At 37.7% G+C, this 20,073-nt stretch overlaps 1 protein-coding gene across 2 annotated transcripts in view; it reads left to right on the top strand.

The window, feature by feature from the left end:
* Nucleotides 1-20,073, top strand: part of camsap2a (calmodulin regulated spectrin-associated protein family, member 2a) — a 42,124-nt gene that overhangs the window by 4,608 nt on the left and 17,443 nt on the right. For both annotated transcript variants that reach the window (XM_026323771.1, XM_026323770.1), the window contains exons 3-5: nucleotides 9,845-10,006; nucleotides 11,353-11,436; nucleotides 18,788-18,929. In XM_026323771.1, the coding sequence (XP_026179556.1) occupies nucleotides 9,845-10,006; nucleotides 11,353-11,436; nucleotides 18,788-18,929 (388 nt within the window). The remainder of the gene's footprint in view (nucleotides 1-9,844; nucleotides 10,007-11,352; nucleotides 11,437-18,787; nucleotides 18,930-20,073) is intronic.

Genomic DNA, 20,073 nt, shown 5'->3' with positions numbered 1-20,073 from the left:
ACTGATTACTACTTTTTTCACTTATTTAAAATATATTTTTAGTCTAGAGCTGATAGTTTTTACAGTTGATTTTATCCCAGCATGATTGAATGGTTTGCTGGAAAGTGACAGTGTGTGTGTGTGTGTGTGTGTGTGTGTGTGTGTGTGTGTGTGTGTGTGTGTGTGTGTGTGCGTGTGTGCGTGTGTGCGTGCGTGCGTGCGTGCGTGTGCGTGAGCAAGTTATTGTGGATCTAAAAATCAGTTGCTAGGAGAGTGTGAAACTACCCTTTTCCATTTTGTCTTTTGCCTTCCATCTTCCAACCCTACTGTTTATCCTATTAGCTTAGTTTCATTCTTACCTCTACCCATCACCATCACACCTTTCTCTTTCTTTCCCCTTTGTCTTTTTTTTTTCAACCTCTACTCTGAATCTTTGCCCATCATCCAATTGTCTTTTTCTCTTCTTTTCCATTTCATGTTCTCTTACTTAATTTCCACATGCGTCCATCTGTCCTTAGCTCTGTACTTTTCCTTTTTTCCACTATTCATCCATTTTAATCATTCACATTTCACATTTTGTTTATCCATTCCCATTTTGCTTTATCCATTCTGCATTTTTGTCTTTCCAAATAACTCTCCATCACCAACAGAAGCAGTAGATGCTCTTGGTTTGTTTGTCTCACCGTCTGTGGCTTTAAATGATTTGTTAAAAATGGAGTGCTTTTTACAACACAGTGTATTAAATGCATCTTCATTCAAAGCAATAACTCTAAAAATGCTAAAAGACCTTTGAATAATTTCACTTGGGAAAGCAGAGGAGAACAATGTGACCTGCTATGAGGTTGTTAAAGACTATGAGAGACACTTGATGTGGGTTGTCTGCTGCATATTGGATTGAAAGCCTATGTGGGGAAAAGATCTGTTACTTAAAAACAGTTTCAAAATTGAACTTGGTTGAAAAGGTGACTGTCCAGGCTGAGCTATTATGAACACTATGTTCTGAACACTATTAATGTCATTGAATGCAACTTCTTGCTGATTTAGCTAAGCATCTTTTTTTTTTTTACACAGAAGTCTGCGTATGGAATATGAATTTTCAACATAATAAGTAATAAGCAATTTTAAAAAATGTTTGAGAGAGCTTTAGTTGGTCAGTCAGCAGTAACATCAGATGCTGTAGATGTCTCGTCTGACATATGTCATAACTGAGCACATTTACTCACATTTTCTCTTGGTTGCCAAGCTGACTTTGCATTGTAGTCTTGGTTTTTTTATGTCACTCTCTCTTTCTGTCACTATTCTGCCCACTCATCCTTCTGTCTTCATCCATGTGATGGATTCCCACATATGAAGGATCCAAATTGCAGTTACCGCCCACTCACTCGCCTACACACATTCTGCATCACTCTCTTCCACCTGTAGTGCACACAAAGAGGGAGAGATGCGGAGGTGGGCTGAGATTCAGAAAATATTGTTCTAGCATTACAGCTCACATTCTACCATTACAGCTCAACGTAAAGCACCGCTATGAGCATGATAATAGCTAGAAGTCATTACCTAAATACTTTTAATTGCTAAGTTTGATCATTCTAGTTTCTATTCTATGATTTAGTGTCAGACTTTGTGTTCATCTTTGTGGTGATGGGGAATTAATTTGCAAAACTTTGAAAAAACAATTTAAAAAAAGTGTTTAGTGAAATCTCTCTAGAGATCTCTTTTTTTTGTGCAGCTTTGGGATTATTACTAAATCAAAGACCAATGTATTGGTTTGAAGAATTGACATGTCTAACCTTGTTGCTATGGCAGCGCTGATTTGGATGACAATGACGTCAAAATCCCTAAAAACTAAGGAACCTAGATGATGAATGAAAGTAATTTCTCTGTGCCCACACATGCAGGTCTTGTATCTAAGTGTGTCAAGGTACCCAAGGCTCTAATTAAACAGTCTAGAATGGCATGGACATGCTCCTCGTATGCAGCAGGAAGAGTTCACAGATAAGATGGTTAATATATAGAAACAGGACTGTTTTCCAAGTAGTTTCAATCAACTGTCTTTTGTAACAGTGCTCAGCTCGGCATTCATATAAGCCGCCAGGAACAACACAGTCTGATCTGACATCCCCACTGGAGCAGTAACTGTTAAATGACTTGCTCAAGGGCACCTCTGCAGTGATTACGAGAAATGCTGGTTCACTTCCCTGCCTGTATTTACTCTGCCAAACTCTGCCAAACTGCTCAGATCAGCAAAGCATAGGTGCAGGATAGTTGTGTTGGATTGCAGTAGATAGTAAAGGTTTTCATGAAATTTTGTCAGCCCTCTGCTTTCAGATATGATAAGAGAGATAAGATAAACTTTATTCATGACTGAAGGGAAATTCAGGAATTCAGTACTGTACAACAAAATAAATCCTTAAAATCATTTAAACTTGTATACTAAGAACAAATAAGGATATTCATTATTTCACAAAAATAGCAATAATAGGCATGGCTATTAGTTCAGCCATAACTTACCAAATAAATAAAATGTAATCTAATAATGAAACTTATTGAATCATTCTCATAAAACACCATTTGCCAGTTTAAATTTAATGTCACAAAGTGATTCATCAACTCATGTATGGCATTGATGAATAGACTTCTTCCTGTTTGTCTCCCTCTCTTCTGCTGCCTCCATCACAACCCCTATTAGACCGGCACACCGTTTCCATGGTTACATTCCAGTAGGCAGGGTGTTGTGTGTGTGTGTGTAGGTGGGCGCGAGAGTGGGGGTGCTTATGCCTGCATATGGCATATATGCAGTGTGTATGTGCAGCTACAGCACGTGGTGTGTATCTGTGTGTATTGATAGTGATAATAGTAATGAGCATTGCCGAGCTCTGAGGAAGAGAAGTGTCAGATGCTGGTTTCATACAAGCAGACAGACATGATTCTAAGACACACAAAGATGTACACTCTTGCACCAAAACTCATATACAGGCTGGAGAACAGAGAGCCAACCTGAGTGCCAGGAACAAAGATGAGCTGAAGCAGTAGAATGGAAGGGATGCTCAGTGTCATAAGCAACTCACAGCAGCACAGTATGGCTAGATAGGCAGCAAGCAAATTATGGAATCTCACATGACACCCTGAGTTCTGAGCATCTGTCTGTGCCTACTTGATTTAGACCTTCACGCTATGTTTGCTTGTTTTCGTGTTTTAATTAATATTTTGCTTTTCAGTTTGAATATAAACAGTAGCAAAGTCCACAGAAGCAGGATCAGGAGTCCTTTGAGTGGTTCTCTGTTTTCACCCCTCAGCATAAGAGCATAGATGAAATGTATGCATGAAAAATAACGTTTCTGTATAAAATTATTCTCTAACTAGTTGGCTATCTACGTCAGTGCAAGAAAAACAGGTTCTGACAGAGTTAAGTATTCAGAACAGGAAAAGGTTTTATTACTATAGTGGTTGGTTTACCATGCATACGCTATATGATACAGTAAAATGCCTAGTACCTAGTGAAAGTACAGATTCCGTACAAAATCTTTAAATGCTATATCTTCTGATCTATTATTAGATCACTGTAAGCTTATTATACTTGTACAAAAAATCTGTCATTTCCTCTATAGAATTAACAGCAGGGATTTTGTTTAATCGTTTTCACTTTGCACGTCTATAGTCCTTATTACTGAATTGAAATGTAAACACTGGTGAGGTCTAATAGCACTTAATCCATTAAGAATTTGTGCTGTTATAGACTTTGCCATGTGAAGAGGTTTAGGCAGGTATTTTCTATATTTAGGCCTAACTGCCATTATTATTGGTTATACTATTTCAGCATGTATTTCCATTGCAGTTTCAATTCACCTATGAATTAAACATCAAAGAATTTTAAGTCTAACAGACCATACAGTCTTACATAATAGCAATAATGTAGTCTTAATTTTCCTGACTTGACTTCTGTCTGAAGACAATACATTAATTGTATTAGCTTTAACCCAATTTTAGAGCAAAGCAATGAGATTTTGTAAAGCACAAAATGGAGACTCTGACATGAATAGAAAATCAGGTTTATTTTGATAAAGTGTAAGGAGTACATAAGTTTTAGAGATAATGAGAAAATATTCATTGTACCAGATTGAACTGAAAATCCAACATACATGAAACTGTTTCAATCCAAAGGATCTTTTCAAACATGATGGAAGGGCTTGAAGTGCAGGCATATCCCCTGGGTTAGCTCAACACTGGCTGGTAGCTGTGATCCTATCAGCAGATAGTGTTCTAAGGCTAGCTCTGAGGTTTCCATATAATTGCCAGGTTGGGATTGGAGCATATGGTGAGAGAAGGTATGTTGCTTAAAAGCATCATTCCCCCAACTGATGCCAGACCTCACAGTTGGTGTTTTTTGCATCCAAAAGTGTGCATGGGCATACTTGCAATTGTGTGTGTGCGAGCATTTTTTATTTCTGCTCACAATGGGGCAGGCTAAAAAAGGAGCCATGCCAGATCTTTATTTAAAAAAGAAAGCAAATGCTGAAAAAAGACAGAAAAGGGGATGGTTTTGTGTTTCATATAGGAGTCTTGATAACAATTGGTGTATTTTTCCTAATTTAGATTGCAGATTTGCGTTCCAGCCGTTTAGGGGAAATACGGAAAAACCTGCTTACTGGCGTCAGATCAACTGTGTTTAAATCATTATCTAGTTAAATGGTTTCGTTAGAAGGGTAGCACGGTGGATTAGTGGTTAGCACTGTTGCCTCACAGCAAGAAGTTCCCGGGTTCGCAACCCTGTGTGTGGAGTTTGCATGTTCTCCCCATGTCTCCCCACAGTCCAAAAACATGTATGTTAGGTTGATTGGTGACTCTAAATTGCACATAGGAGTGAGCGTGAGTGTGTGAGGTTGTTTGTCTCTATGTGGCCCTGTGATGGACTGGTGATCTGTTCAAGGTGTACCCCTGCCTTTCACCCAAAAAGAGCTGGGATAGGCTCCAGCAGATGCCCATGACCTTACTAAGGTCATAGATATGGTATAGATAATTGATGGATGGATGGTTCAGTTAAGTTCAGTTTGAATTAAGTCTTTATGACCTTTGTCCATATTAACACACAGGCTCAACGGATGTTCATGTCTATGGAGATTTAGTTGAATTGTAATAACTTTGATGATGTCCTGACATTTAATCTACTTAAATCCATCCATCCATCCATCCATCTTCTATACCCGCTTTTTTCCTGAAAGCCAGGGTAACGGGGATCTGCTGGAGCCTATCCCAGCAGTGAAAGGCAGGGGTTCACCCTCGACAGGTCACCAGTCCATCGCAGATCTACTTAAATCACCAGGTAAAAATTTTTGTTAGGAGCCAAGAAAAGGCCTGATCCCTAGGGACTATCCTGGCAAAACTAAAGATTAGAAACTTAAAGTGATAATGCAAACAGATATTTGCTTCTCATATCTTCATTAAGAAATAATACAAAAAAACTATGTATAGGAAAAAGTTAAAACTCTCACAGTATTTTTTTTCCTTTTACTTACACCACATATGGTGACCTTCATAAGAGAGCAGACAGAAGCACAGTTGAGTGCTTTTCCGTGTCCAGCTGAGTTGGCGTGAAGTTACCTGAAACTAGACAGATTCAATTTTTAGAAATCTTACCCAGCATGAATGGAGCCTCTGGGCCTGGACAGGAGAGCTTTAATACTAAAAACAGACTGGATTTCAGTTACATTACCTCTGAGCTAATGCTGATTCACTGTTTATGGCCATTTCCACAGTCCCGAGGAGGTCTTTGTGACTGCTGTGTAGACATTTGGTGATCATTCACTTTATGGTTGTTTTCTGCTCCCACATTGTCCAGGGAACGTTTTTGGCAATTATAATAAATTATCAGTGGAGCCTTGAACTTTCAATAAAAACTGGCCCTGGTTGGTCATTAGCTATATACCACTGTAGCATGCTAAAGGATATACTGTGTGACATGATAAAGAGATTATTTCAGCCATTACCTAAAATCAGATCAATCTGAAGCAGAATGAAGTCAGTGTGATAATTTTGATGATTATCCAGAAACATATTTTAGAGATCCATAACTGTAAGGAGGATGTGAAGTACTGCACATTTTCTCTATGAATATCTGTTTAAGGTCACAGTAATCAGATCAGATCGGAGAAATTGTATTTTATTTAACAGACACAACAGTGAGGTAAAATACATGACACCATGTTTTGTAGGTCGCTGTGGTTTGTATTTGCACTTCCTTTGTGCAATGTTAAATCAGGCTTTTACGGTGAATTTTCATCTCTCCTTGTTCACCAAGGAGGGAGTCGTATTAAGGATGAATGGTGTTTGCATATTTCCCTGGGTGGAAATACAGTGTAGCAGAATAATAAAAACCGGATATTATCTACAAAGGAGCATATTCTAGCTCCCTGATAAATCAATACAAGATTTATAGATGCAGCTTAGGTAAAAAAAATCAAAGAATGTGTGTATTTTTATTTTGGTGAATGAATGAATCCACATCTGTATGAATGTAAGCAATTGGTTTGTGATAAAAAAAAAAACATACCTTAACATGGTTAGTGGTGGTTTGTACTTTCACCTCAGAACAAAAACATTCTGGGTTCAGACCCTGTTAAATGCTAGAGCCTTTCTGTGAGGAGTTTGCATGTTCTCCATGTGCCTTTGTGGGTTTTCTTTGGGTACTCCACCCTCCTCTCACAGTTCAAAGACATGCAGTTTGGAGTTAAGCTAATTGGTGACTTTAAATGTCCCTTAAGTGTGAAAGCAAATGGTTGTCTGTCTTTATGAAGTGGTAACGGACTGGTGGGCTGTCTGGGGTGTATCCCAGCAGTAACTATAGCAATTTCTGATTAGAAATTTGTCAGTTTGATCCCTGAGAAATTATACATTTGGAGTGAATTAACAACATGTTCCCCTCTTGTAGTCATATAGATACCACCAAGCAAGGCATTCAATCCCTTCATGTTCCAGTTGCTCAGTGGCTAACAGTGGAGGACAGAGGTTGTGCCTGGCAGCTCCAAGATATAGAAGTTCAGCAGTTTGAATGTGAAATAGGTGCTGCAGAAGGAAAGCATATGTATTCGGCAAACCTAAAGGTCAGGAAACATGACGTCATTGGATATCATAGAGGATGCAACTTTATTGCAAATGACAAGCAGGTCTGCCCTAATGAGAAAGGGTTGACCTTTCTTTGGGCATGTAACCACTACCCCTGCTCTATATCCACCTAGTTACTGAAACCTTTCTTTTTCCCTCTAGCTTTCATCTGACATTTACACATGGTCAACTGAACACCTACTGACTAACCATTTCTGTGAGCATTATATAGAATTCTCACTGAGAACCAGTTTTGTAGCAGCATACATCTCTACATATGCTTCATGATCAGAGTGCAAAAGACCTGTAAAGAACAGGATTTTCCACATTTATTCAAATAGAACAGATACTGATAGCATCAACTCATAAAACAGTCAAAGTCATCACAAACGTTAATATGATCTACAGATGTATTTTAGGTTTTTCAGCACCGTAACACTTCTCTGATGCTGTGTCAAGAGACAGCAAAATTATTGCCAGTCCACGTTTCAGTTTTCCTGAAAACTGAAAGAGGAAACATTTACCCACATTTGTTTCAGTCATCAGTCAGTCCTTCCAAGAGATTTTAGCCATCATGTGTTGAAATATTAAACAATACTAGCAATAGTTGCTTTCATAAATAATAATTCATACATTATTAGAATTAAAAATAGGTGAATAAGATTTGCCTTCCTCTGATTTTTAGGTGCTGAAGTATAAATAATTTTTTTTTTTTTTAATTTAATGTGTCAGTGTCAAAAACACAAATCCTGGAATGGGGATGTAGTCCCACACCAGCCTCTGTGTCATTCAGTATGATTAGAGACAGTGGGTCTGTGGTCTGGTAAACAAAATTAATTCTCTGTATTGTTGGATTGTTTTTTTGTCTCATCAGACCACAGCAGCCCCAAATCAATATCCTTATATTGCTTAGTAGCAGAGAGAGTGCAGGATGGAAAAGAGGTCCCTTGGCCTTTTTAAAATTGCTCTTTTGTGGAGTTGATCATTTAGTTTTGAGAATATAAAGCAGATGTGTAACTGTGCTCTGCAAACTGATGTGTGTGTATTTGTTTGTGTGTCTTTGGGATGATGTTTTACAGTGTTTGGACAGGCTAAATGAACCCCAATAAGAAACATCTTGGCAGTGTATTATTAAATGGGGTTAGATTGCTGCTGGGTTGCCAGATCGGAGATAGTGGATATTTAGCATTATGCTAACTCTGTGTCACACAGCAAAAGTCTAATAATCAGACATTTTTCCAAATAGTTTGACTTTGTCTATTTTGCATAAATGACATATTAGTTGTCTGTGACAGAGAAATCAAACAACATGGCTCTTGAAAAACCCTCAATTGGTGTTTTTAATATTTTGTGCATTTTTTTGCTGTGGTGTTCTGCATCATTGTAGATCATCAAGGCCAGTTTAACTTTATGGTGGATTATTTGGGCTAGCTCATGGAAAAGCTGCTGCCTCTATTTTGCACTCTGGTGCCTGAGTAGTGTGTGGTGGATGCACAAGACAGCACGGAGGGAAATGTAGGATGTGCTAAATGTAGGATCGAAGAACTCACAGATCACAGAAAGTGATTTATGAAAGATTTACTACATTTATCTTATGTCACTGCCCACATTACAGTTATTGATTACATGTCACTACAGAGTCTAGTTTATATGCCTTTCATAACAGAGCTAGTTACCAAGGCAAATTAGGTATCAGTGTTCCAAAATGAAAAACGATACATGAAAATATATCAGTGAGTAACAAAAGGAGGGCAAGTAAAAGATCATCAGTTTTAATCTGTACTGGTACAGTAAGGATCTGTCTAGCACTGAGTACTTTCAAATAGGATTGTACACAACACAATGGTAGCCTAATGAATGGGGAAGTCAATATAGGGAAAGATTGTGGACACAAAAAAATGCAGTTGTAGTTAAAGGAAGCACTGCTGGCAGGAGTGACAACCAATCTAAGGTGCTGAAATACTTTTTACACCCAAAACATTTAAGTTATAAGCATACTTGTGAGCAGTCTCCAATTATTGACTTGTGCACTTTAAAAATATTATTTTTTCCAACAGTAGTAATGAGACATAATTAAACAGATTGAAATGTAAAAACACAAAATAGTTTATTTGGGGGCAGAGTCTAAGTGTAGTAGTCATATAATAACTTTAGAGTGTCATTATTGTCTTAGATTAACTAACAAACTTTAACAAAATAATTGATAACACTTAAACCAACCACAGTCTTACCTAATGAAAAGTAGGACAGATAAAAAAAAATACACAGTTATTTAGAGTATGATGAATGCCATGGTGTTGTGTCCAAAACTGGATCTATCTTCATAGTCTTTACATTGATCATGATGTTACATAGCAGTATGTAATGGATGCCAATTCTATCGATTAGACTCTATTATAAGTATAATAGGTTATTCGGGCCTCTCAAAGACAGTCACTGTGAGCAAACTGGGTCTTGTAACTGGGGACGGATGCTCTTGTTTCCAGGGCAACAGCCGCGAGGGAATATTCGACTGCATATGTACCATACCGTACAGTGTAGGGTTTGGAGTCCTGGTCCTATTCTATAACTAACTTTCATTTTAGTGCCATGCTACCCATACACTTCTAGTATCATCTTGAATGCAACAGTCTGTAACATGCAGAATATGTTTTTAAATTCATCTTTGTTATCCTAATTCTGTTATCATGTTATCAACCAAACCTAAGCATCAGCAGCTACTTGTTGTCACCCTCAAAATATTTGTCTATACGGTTTTCCCTTCCAGAGTGCCCATCTGGCAATGATTGATACTCTGATGATGGCATATACAGTGGAGACTGTGAGTGTTGAGAAAGTGATGACCTGCATTCATCAGTATTCATCCTGCGACCCCGATGTGGAAACACCATATGACACAGAAGATGCAGTGACAACCTGGATCAACAAGGTGGGTAATGATTACTGCCAGTGTCTACGTGTTCATGGATTTATACAAGACATAATCATGTCACATTGTCACTAAAAATTGTTTTCTGAAACCCATACATGATACTGAATGTTGTTGAGAAACATTATCCATCTTCATCCTTATACTGTATATGTTTTCATGAACTTAAAACTCTACCAGTTAGTGAATTATTAGGACCTTAAGAAAATGAAACACTGAAACACAAACTAAGTGAATTATTTTAATTTATTACTGTACTTATTACAAAAATACATTCTTTCTACATTTAACCTTATTTTGAAGACTTAATGTGATAATGCAAATGTTTCTTTTCAAACACATACCTCTTATATGTTGTTAAAACTACACAGTTTAAGAGAAAAACCTGCTATTGTATGATCAGTTACTTTATAGTTCAGTCAGCAACAGTTGATTCCAGAAGTATAAAGTGTCATGGTTGAAAACAAGTACATAAATCAATAATATTGAAAGTATAAAGTAATATAGAAATGTCTAAAACCACAAGGTGTGAAAGTCATTTGAACTGAGTCTTACTTTAATGTACAATACATCTTTTTATATATTTACAAATTGACATATAGGTTGATTCCAAGTCATGTGTTTTATGTGTTAAGTGTTTTCAGGAGCTACATGGAAACAAATTTGAAATGTTTCATTAAATTTATGAATACAGCACATATTACATATCAGAAATTGTGGTGTAGTACCCTTTCAACCCACATACACTCTGTAAATGGCTTTTTAAAATAAAAGCCATGAATGGTTGTCTTCATGGCCTGCATGCATCTCTGACTTCAGCTCCTCCATACAGTACTAGAGGGTCCAGTCTGTTTACATTCTTCTGATAGGAACACTGGGCTGCTGCCAAATCTCAGTTTTAGACACAAACACATACATGTATGTTTTCATTCCTTGTGGGGACATTCATTTCCTGGAGACTTAACCCAACCTTAACTTTAAGGCTATTCCTAACTCTAGCCTGAACCTAACCCTGACATTACCCTAACCTTAAACCAAGTTAACACTATAAAATTAAGTAATTTACAGCAATAATTAACACTCACCATGAGTGTGTAAGCACGTTTCTGTTCCCACAATGTGATTAATATTGAGTGCACACAAAAACACACACACTCACTGTAGCTAAGGGGAGGTGTTGTCATGGAGTCCTATTGGTCAGATACATATTAAATATCAGAAATTGTGGCATTCAACCCTCATGCACAGATTACACTACAAATTAGCCACAATAACATCCTCTTTTTACTTACTAATGCTGCTGCTGGCTTAGCAAACTGTAATGTTTTTTGACCTCCCTCTTTTAGGTGATGGAACATCTGAAAGACATCGTGATTCATGAGCAGAGGAAGAAGGAGACACAGAGTGCAGATCCTGCTGGAAGCCCACGGGTTGGTGTTTCTCCTTTTCTCTCCTTTCTCAGCTGTGAAACACATAAACCTACAGACATCACTAGTTTGAGGGACATTTTAGAACAAGCTAAGTAAACCCCTTTGCTCCTCTTAATGGATTTACATCAGTTACCTTTTGACTGATAGCTATATGTCCCAGAACTCTGTGCCACTTTACTATCTGGGACCAGTTTCCGCGACAGATCTTAAGCTTCTACAATCCTGTTATGATCTTAGGAAATCTCACTCACGTATGTCTGAGCTTTAGATGCAGCTCGGTCTCAATTTAATAAATAAAAAAGAGAGAAAACAGACATCAAAACAATTTTAATTGTCCCGACAACTGTACTAGCTTGTGCTCTCTTTCTTTGTGCCTTTCCCAGCAGATCAGTGCTCTCCGGTCTAATTAGGCCAGCAGCAGGGTCACCTGCGTTCAGGGTTTAGCCCATAGTCCAGATCCATTATATAACTGACTGTAGTATCAGCAGTAATTTCTAGTGTGCTCTGTGCATGTGTGCATCTGGTATTATTCACACTGGAACCAGTTTACACGCTCATATTGTGGGGGTTCGACCACAGACCCTTTCTGTGTGTGTTTTGCATGTTTTCCCCATGTCCACAGGGGTTTTCTACAGTTTCCACCCACAGTCCAGTGACATGCAGGTTAGATTATTTGCGCAACTAAATTGTCCACTGTCAGCTGGGATTGGCTCCAGCCCCCTTGCAAAGCCCTACAGGTAATTGGTATAGATGATGAATGTATTAGCAACCTGCATTAATGCTTTCCTCAGTACATCTTATCTACAAATATGAGTAATATATTACTTGCTCCCTTGCCCTATTAGTTTTAGTTCAGGTACTTAAAACTGACCTTTCTGTGGTTTTAGAATTATGCAGTGAGTTTGCAACACATTTCATTAACCCATCAAAATCACGAACACGTGAAAGCCTAAACACACATTCTCTAACCATGAAATTTTCAGTTCACACCTTAGGTTTATGTCCTTTCTCTCTTTTTTCTATAAATGGTCTTTGATGTCTTCTGAACTGCTCCACACTTGGCTCTCTATCTTTTTTCTTCAGATGCTTCTTTGCCACCACTCCTGGGGTACGCCATCTTTTCTGGCTTTCTCTTTATCACAGATTATGTCAGCACACTAAGACAAAGCACTGGCAGTGATGCAGCTCTGTAGAGATGTTAAGAGAGTTAGAAAGTTTACCTAAAGGAGAATATTACAGCCCTGTCTCATTTGTTTTCATCTGCGGAGAGTTGCAACAGAGCACAGCAGTTTCTGTGCGCATTTCTCATCTCAGTCACAAGGTTGTACAGACTTTTGCAGTGTTTGATGGTGATATGACCAGTCAGTTTGCAGACACAGCACTGCACACCTCAGCTATTTCTCACAAATATGCGAGAAGACGTGCATCTTTTAACTGGTGAAGTGGAATCAGATATAAGTGATGTTGCATCATGACATCATCATGTTAGACATTTTATGCTTGTTGGACAAGAAGATCCTTTCCAAAACTGAACTATATTTACAACAGACACTTTTTAAAGTGTAGTCATGCTGTGTGTAACCGAGTCATGATATGAGCATTGACATATCTACTTGTTTTGGCCCCATAGCTGTAGAGTTGGCTTTGTAATATCATCATACCTGACTTCAGGGCAGTGAGTGTGTGTTTGTGTCCTTTATGACTGACATTGTTCTGGGCTGAACTATGGTGAAAGTCACAGTTAGAGTTACTATTTTGTGGCTACACATTAACTAATTCCCACCAGTTTCATTTTGGCATCTGATTCTGATTTAGTTTCAAGGTTTTAGTAACTATGCATATAACTAGTTAAAGTTAGACAATTTAATATTTGTTAGAGCCATTTTTAGTTTCATTTTCCTGCATTTTAGCATTTTGAGGCTGCAGTTGTTGCCATCTCTAAAATCCTGTCCACAGTGTTTAGTGGGAGATTAAAAGCGACATTGCTTAATGACATGAATACAGGTGTAACGTTTTAGTGATTATCTACTGAAATATTTAGAATGTTGACTGCCAAAATGGAATATTTGAATTCTGTTTGATCGCAACACAAACATATCCTGCTGAAACATTACATCCTTGTCCACAGCTCTAAAGCTTTAACTAGTCCTGTCTGCATTGCCTGAAGGAAATGAGTGAGAGCTGTGAACTGCATGCACTGCTGCAGCTGGTTCAATAGCTTTTTATCTGGGCCTTTTGGTTCATAAATTAGCCATCAGTGTACACTGATGTACACTGTGCCATGCAGTTCTACGCTTCTAGGTAAATTAACACACACTTGTACGAGGCAACATGTCTGACTGCAATTCCTGAAATAGGACTCTGTAGTGTGCATCAGCTTAACATTTCAACTGTATTTCATTTTACTGGTATTATGGCTGCCAGAGTACAACTGAGTGCACTGCAAATTCAAAAAGGTGAAATATTTATAGCAGAATGTACTAAATCAGGATAAAATATTGAATAGTGGTCAACCATTTTAAACTGATTCGTATGCTGTTGTGTTAGGACTGGTTTTAACATTTTGTCCAACTTCAACCTCTTTTCTTTCAGCATGTGAATTTATTAATCCTTTTCTCCCCCCACCACCACCATCACCATGTGTGTCAGGAAATGGCAAATTTCATTCCCTGTCTTTTTTTCTAATATAGCATACACCTTATAGTAACATCAGTCAGCTCTAAAAGAGAAGAGAAAATGAAATAATCAGTTAAACCCAGCCTACACAAATCTGAAAAAAATTGTGCACTAATGTTCTTTAGCTGATGTCGAGCAGCTACATTTATCTTCTCTCTGCCTTTCCTATCACTCATCACCTCCCCGGACCACCCCACCCCCCTTCTGTTTTTATGGTATGACTGCAGTGTGAGTCACGCAGTCAGCCTCTGTTTCAGTGAGAAGCAAGTACGCTACAGGACAACACTAAGGCAACAGTCTCTTTATTTTAGCCTACTGTACTGTCTCCAGGGGTAAGGCGGGTGGAGAGTTAGAGGGGGGAACTGCAAAAGCAACATCAGGACAGAGAAAAGAGAGGACTAATCCATTTAAATTGCAGAAGCTCAGCCAGGCATGTCTGGCTTCCCAGGATGAACTTTGAGGGAAGAGGGCAAGTCGCAGAATGATTGAAGTGGTATTGGGTGGAGTGCGTGTATTCATAAATACACAAGTAGGATATTTTTGCGTGTATGTGAGTCTTCTGTAAGAAGATGATGGATGAAGGCCCTACCTCTCACCAGGGGGTTGATTGGTGACCTTAACAGATTTTAAACTCTTAAGCCAGATTTCAGATCATCAATTCCGGTGCCAGCAGTCTTCATCTTCTTCATCTTCTTGAGAGTTGTGTATTCAAAGTACACTATCATTCAAAGTTAAGGTTGAATCGTTAATAGGCGAATTGTGGCAGTTTGTGTTTGTGTCCTTTATCCAAACAGTCTCACCTCCCTGTTTACTTACTGTTACTATACTATCCCTGGAAATAATAATTTCATTTTTGGTATATATTTAATATTAATCATCCTTGAAGAATGCAACAACAAGAACAAGGCTAGTAGAAGAAATTGTAAATGGTTTATATGATATATGACATTCAATAAACATAGTGTATGGTATTGATTAACAGACAAGGAAAGTATAAAAATCATAAACTAAAGCATCATGCTGACATACCGTATGTATAACTGCTCTAATGTTTAACATGTAGTGGGTTCTTTTAAATATATACTAAAAATCAAGTCTTAGCAAAGTATTTTTCCATTAATAGTGGATGTATACAAACAGCCAGAGAAATTATCATAACCCAAAGTCTGATCTATTTCTGCTCTGTGTCACACCATGATCCCCTCCCACCAGCCAAATGTTCAATTTGGCCTGTAAGCCAGCATTGACTTTGTGAGGTCATGTACTGGGGAGCACTTGGCCTGGAGAGGTGAAATAAGGCCAGAGTTTGCGCATTCTCTCTGCCTAAAAATGCACCATGTAATGCCACTGAATTTCATACTGTACTAGAGCTAATGTTTTCTTCAAGTCAGGAATATTACGTTTATATTGAAAGATATGTCTCAGAATCACTTGATTTGCACAGTGCAACAAATGTTTATGAATCAGCTGTGTTGTGTTTGACAAATGTATGTGATTATGACACAATATTTGATAATATCTGCTAAAATGCAAGAAAGAGCTGATATACACAGTACCTCCAGAGAACAATACAGGGCATAGAGTAGGAGTTAGATTATACACACAGCATCACTCAAAACATACACTGTGTTTCATTTTGCAAATGTATTGAGAGGGAAAGAAATATAGGAAATAAGACATATTTTTCATCATGGATCATTTTTGCAATCCAGTGTAAGTTGATAGGTCAGTGCTTTTTATGACATGCAAACCAAGCATTTTCAGAATTAACAATATTAAAATGATTTTCAAATTTTAGCAGATGTTTCGCTTTTCTGCAATACATCAAAAGAGTCACGTTCATTTGGATTCATCATGTGATATTCGCTACGAAGGCAGTTCATTTAAGGTCAGATAGATAAAACTGATTGACTAACGTGTTGTAGATTAGATTACATCAGGTGTTTTTCTCAGATTTAATTTACCAATTTACCTCTCAGAGAGTTGTGACAATGTAATCAGGAGAATCGAAGACGCCTACAGTTGGATGTTTTCATTATGTTGCACATTTTAATATTTATTTTGGGGGTTTCAGTACAAAGCAGCTGTATTGTCTCAGGAGTGCTAACTAGCCTTTTGAAGTTACTGACTTGCCAGCCACTTGAATGGCACTTATATTTGGTTCTTTGATGATTCCAGGTAGTGTGGGAATTAGCTATTAGTCTAACTGAGGAAAGCCTCTCCTCTTCTTGAATCAGCTTTCATTGTCAGTAGATAGCAGACAGTTTGATTACTTTTATCCACTGGGAGCGTTCTTTGTTTTTTCTTTTTTCATTGTATCTACTTAGCTGATACTCTTCTCTTTTCTTGACTTTTCAGTTCAGTCAATTCTGTTCGATTTATTTGTATAGCGCCAAATCACAAAATCATCTCAAGGCACTTTACATAGAAACCCAACAAATAAACTGTTGATGTCATATTGAGTGCAGTCAAAAGTTTGGACACATTTCACCTTTAAATTGAATGTGAAAGTGTGTCCAAACGTTTGACTGGTACTGTATATCAGATTTTTTTTTTTAACACAAGACATTTCAGAGCTTGAAGACATTAGCTGTGTACCTGGAAGCAAACTGGGGATAAAGGCACATTTTTAAACACTATAACAAAAATTGTGGTGGCATCAGAGAAGAGTGCATGTTTATTGATAAAGCCATTGGCTGTTATGGGAGTCTAACCTGCACATACACGCACACACACACACACACACACACACACGCACACACCCATGCACGCACGCACAAAACAAGTTATATGCAAATTGTGTTTTACATACCCAAGACCTAGAGCTTATTTCTAATTTTTTACTGGCTGTCTTACTTTAGGATGTAATGTATACCACATGCAGCAATTGTGAAAAGACGTACAGTAATGAGTCAAAGAACAAAAGGCATTTTGTTCCTAGTATTCTCCAGTTTACATGTAGTTTGGACACATAGGTGTCAATTCTAATCTGGCAGTGGCTCAGTCAAGTAAATGGTGTGCCATTATATATTACACTTATTTTATTATTCTAATTTGAGCTTCTAACACAGGTCACATGAAGGTTTAGCATAAATATCCATTATTTATAGGATTTTAAATGTTTCTTCTGTTGTGTTTGTTAACACTGATGTGATGTGGGAGACATTTGACATTAGTGAGGGCAGGGGTAGCCATTTTTTAATTTAAGTGAAATTGTGACTGTGAACCCTCAGCATAGCTGATATTTGGACTGGCCTAAACACTGTATTCTGCAAAAACAATGACACATACTCCAAACCTAATACCAAATTACACTAAACACAATTTGGGGGTTATTTTGGTTGTCTAGGCCAATTTTCTTGCACTCCCCAGTAATACAGTTTGGTCTTACTGATGTCCTGTCTGTCCTTGAATTACCAATAACATTACTAACTATTCTCACTGAATATTTCTTTGTTGCTTTTTTTTTGTTCCTGTGCTGCTGCAGTCTCCAACCAAGTGGTACATGAAGCTTGTGCCTGTAAGTCAACTAATCAAGCGCTGCGCCCTTTCATCTATGTATCCATAGTGACCGTCTCTCTCTCTCCTCATTGCTCTTTCTGCCTTGACTGCATCATTTCATGTGTGCATCAACCTGTGACTCTACTGTTTCATAAACACAGCTACTGTCCCTTTCTTGACTAACAATTCATTGTGCTGTTTTTATGTATTTTGGATGTCTTTTTATGTGGCTGCTGCAGGAATCTGAAATGTTGAAAATGTCTGTGTAATTATTTGCGATAAAATAAAGCAGTAGAGTGTAAATGACATGTATCCTTTATTATTCTCTACTATCTTTATTAACTGCCATTTAGTATAAAGCTCTTTTTATCAAAATCCAGGGTTTCAGACTTTAAGGACCTTGGTGCATTTTTGAGCTCTTGTCTAACATACTCCCCTAAATTTGTATTTTAATAGCTTCTTGTCAGCGGAACTATTCTCCCTTCGGGAATCACTGAAAAGGTCCCAAGGGATTAGCTAAAGAATGATGGGGAAAAAAACCAACTTAATTTTATCAGAATTTAATTTCAAAAATGGGAGGTCTGGGAGCATGTTGCATAAAATGATCTCTGAGTCTCTGTGCCACACCCACTTTAAAATTCTCTCTTTTCAGCTCAAACATTGAGTGCAAATGTGTCGACATCTTTATAGTTATACACCACACCTACTACACATACAAAACTAAAACATTTCTGCATTTTTATGTTTATCAAATAATCCTTTTTATTGATAATACTCCACATGCCGGGAGGATAATTAATTCGTTCTCTGTACCATAAGGACCATATCAAACCACAACATCTGGAAAAGTAAGTCACAGCTGTGCAGCGCTACTTACTGCCTTACTGGGCACTGTTTTCACTCAGTAGTCTCACCATGACTATTCAATTACATTCACATATGAGTAAATCTAATGAAGCCTGTGTGTTATAAACCGATTGTTGCAGCTGTAAAAAGACAGCAAAGATACAGCATTTGTGATGCTTTGCACCATTTATACATGACTAATTTTACAGCCAGAGTTAGAGATTGAAAAATAAATAATTCAACAAGTTTGGCCAAGTAGGTGCTGTAGCCATAGATAGGTAATGTTACATAATTCAGTCTGTTTTATAGGTATGTATTTATTATCCAGGCTCGATACAGGAAGGAGCAGACCTCAACCCAGCCAGTTCCCTGGATCCCCCCAGTGGACAACCTGCTGAAAGACAGCACTGACGGCTCGGCCCTGGGTGCACTGCTGCACTTCTACTGTCCTCAGCTGCTTCCCCTGGATGGTAAGGAAAGGGGATGATGGGTAGGTGGGTGGATCTATGGGGAGCTTTCAGTATGTGGGCTGGAGGAAGAGTTGTGCATGTTGATCTGGGGCAAGTTGTCTAGTAGGGTCTCAGGTACAAGGTGAACTAAAATTACTGTATTTTACAGAGTATAAATCGCACCAGAATATTAATTGCTTTTAGCAAAAATGGCAGAAAAAAACATATATAAGTCTCTTTGGTGTATAAGTCACATTTCTAATTATACTAATTATAGTCTAAATTAGCCTATGAAGAATGTAGGCTAGGCATAACAATAAGCAGAAGTGCATTACCAGATTCATTCATCCATGTCAACTAATATAAAAACAACTCCACCCATCTCAGGTTGCCTGAATGCCAACACTCACTCCAAACTTTGTTTCAGCTAAAAACTTTATTACCTGCACTTTGACAACTGCAGTATCGCTCTTTTGGTTGGCATTTTCTGGTGTTACACTAGGAGTTAGAATTTTGCATTAACATAAATGTTTTTACTTTTTCAGCGGTACATTATTATATTCAATTGAGTCAAGAGTGCAATCTAAAACTAGTAACTACTTGACAAATTGACAGTAAATTAACACGTATATATAATATATACATAATAGTCCAGAAAATCCAATATATGATTTATTCAAAATTAAGGAGCCTACAATTTTGCTGAAGCTGCTAAGATTTCCACTTTTTTTCAATTCATTAAAACTGAAATGAAAAGAAATTAACAAAAACTTTCAGAAACAAACAATGAAAAAGCTTGGTCTCAAACAAAAAAGGAAATTGCTGTTGCTCGCTGTTTATTCTTACCTTCAGTACAAACCTTCAGTATTAAAAGTTATACATAATATATTATTTTGATTAAGCATAGCTCGATTGGTTTGGGCTAGGTTTGTGTAATACTGTCCACTTCCTACCAATGGTTCATCCTTTAGAGCAAAGTTCTCTCACTGACAAATAATGCAGCATGATCAAATCACCTTGTTGTTGAAGTGTGCTGATAATAGGCCATTGTGCAGAATATCTACCCATATTCAACCTCAGTGGGGCAAACAGTCAATCACTCAACACTGTTTTCTCTTTAAATGCGTTAAAACACAGCTCCACCCACAGAGTAATGACATTCAGA

The sequence above is a fragment of the Mastacembelus armatus genome, chromosome 4, assembly GCF_900324485.2.
Source record: "Mastacembelus armatus chromosome 4, fMasArm1.2, whole genome shotgun sequence".
NCBI lineage: Eukaryota > Metazoa > Chordata > Actinopteri > Synbranchiformes > Mastacembelidae > Mastacembelus > Mastacembelus armatus.
This window is presented reverse-complemented; position numbering and strand designations above follow the sequence as displayed.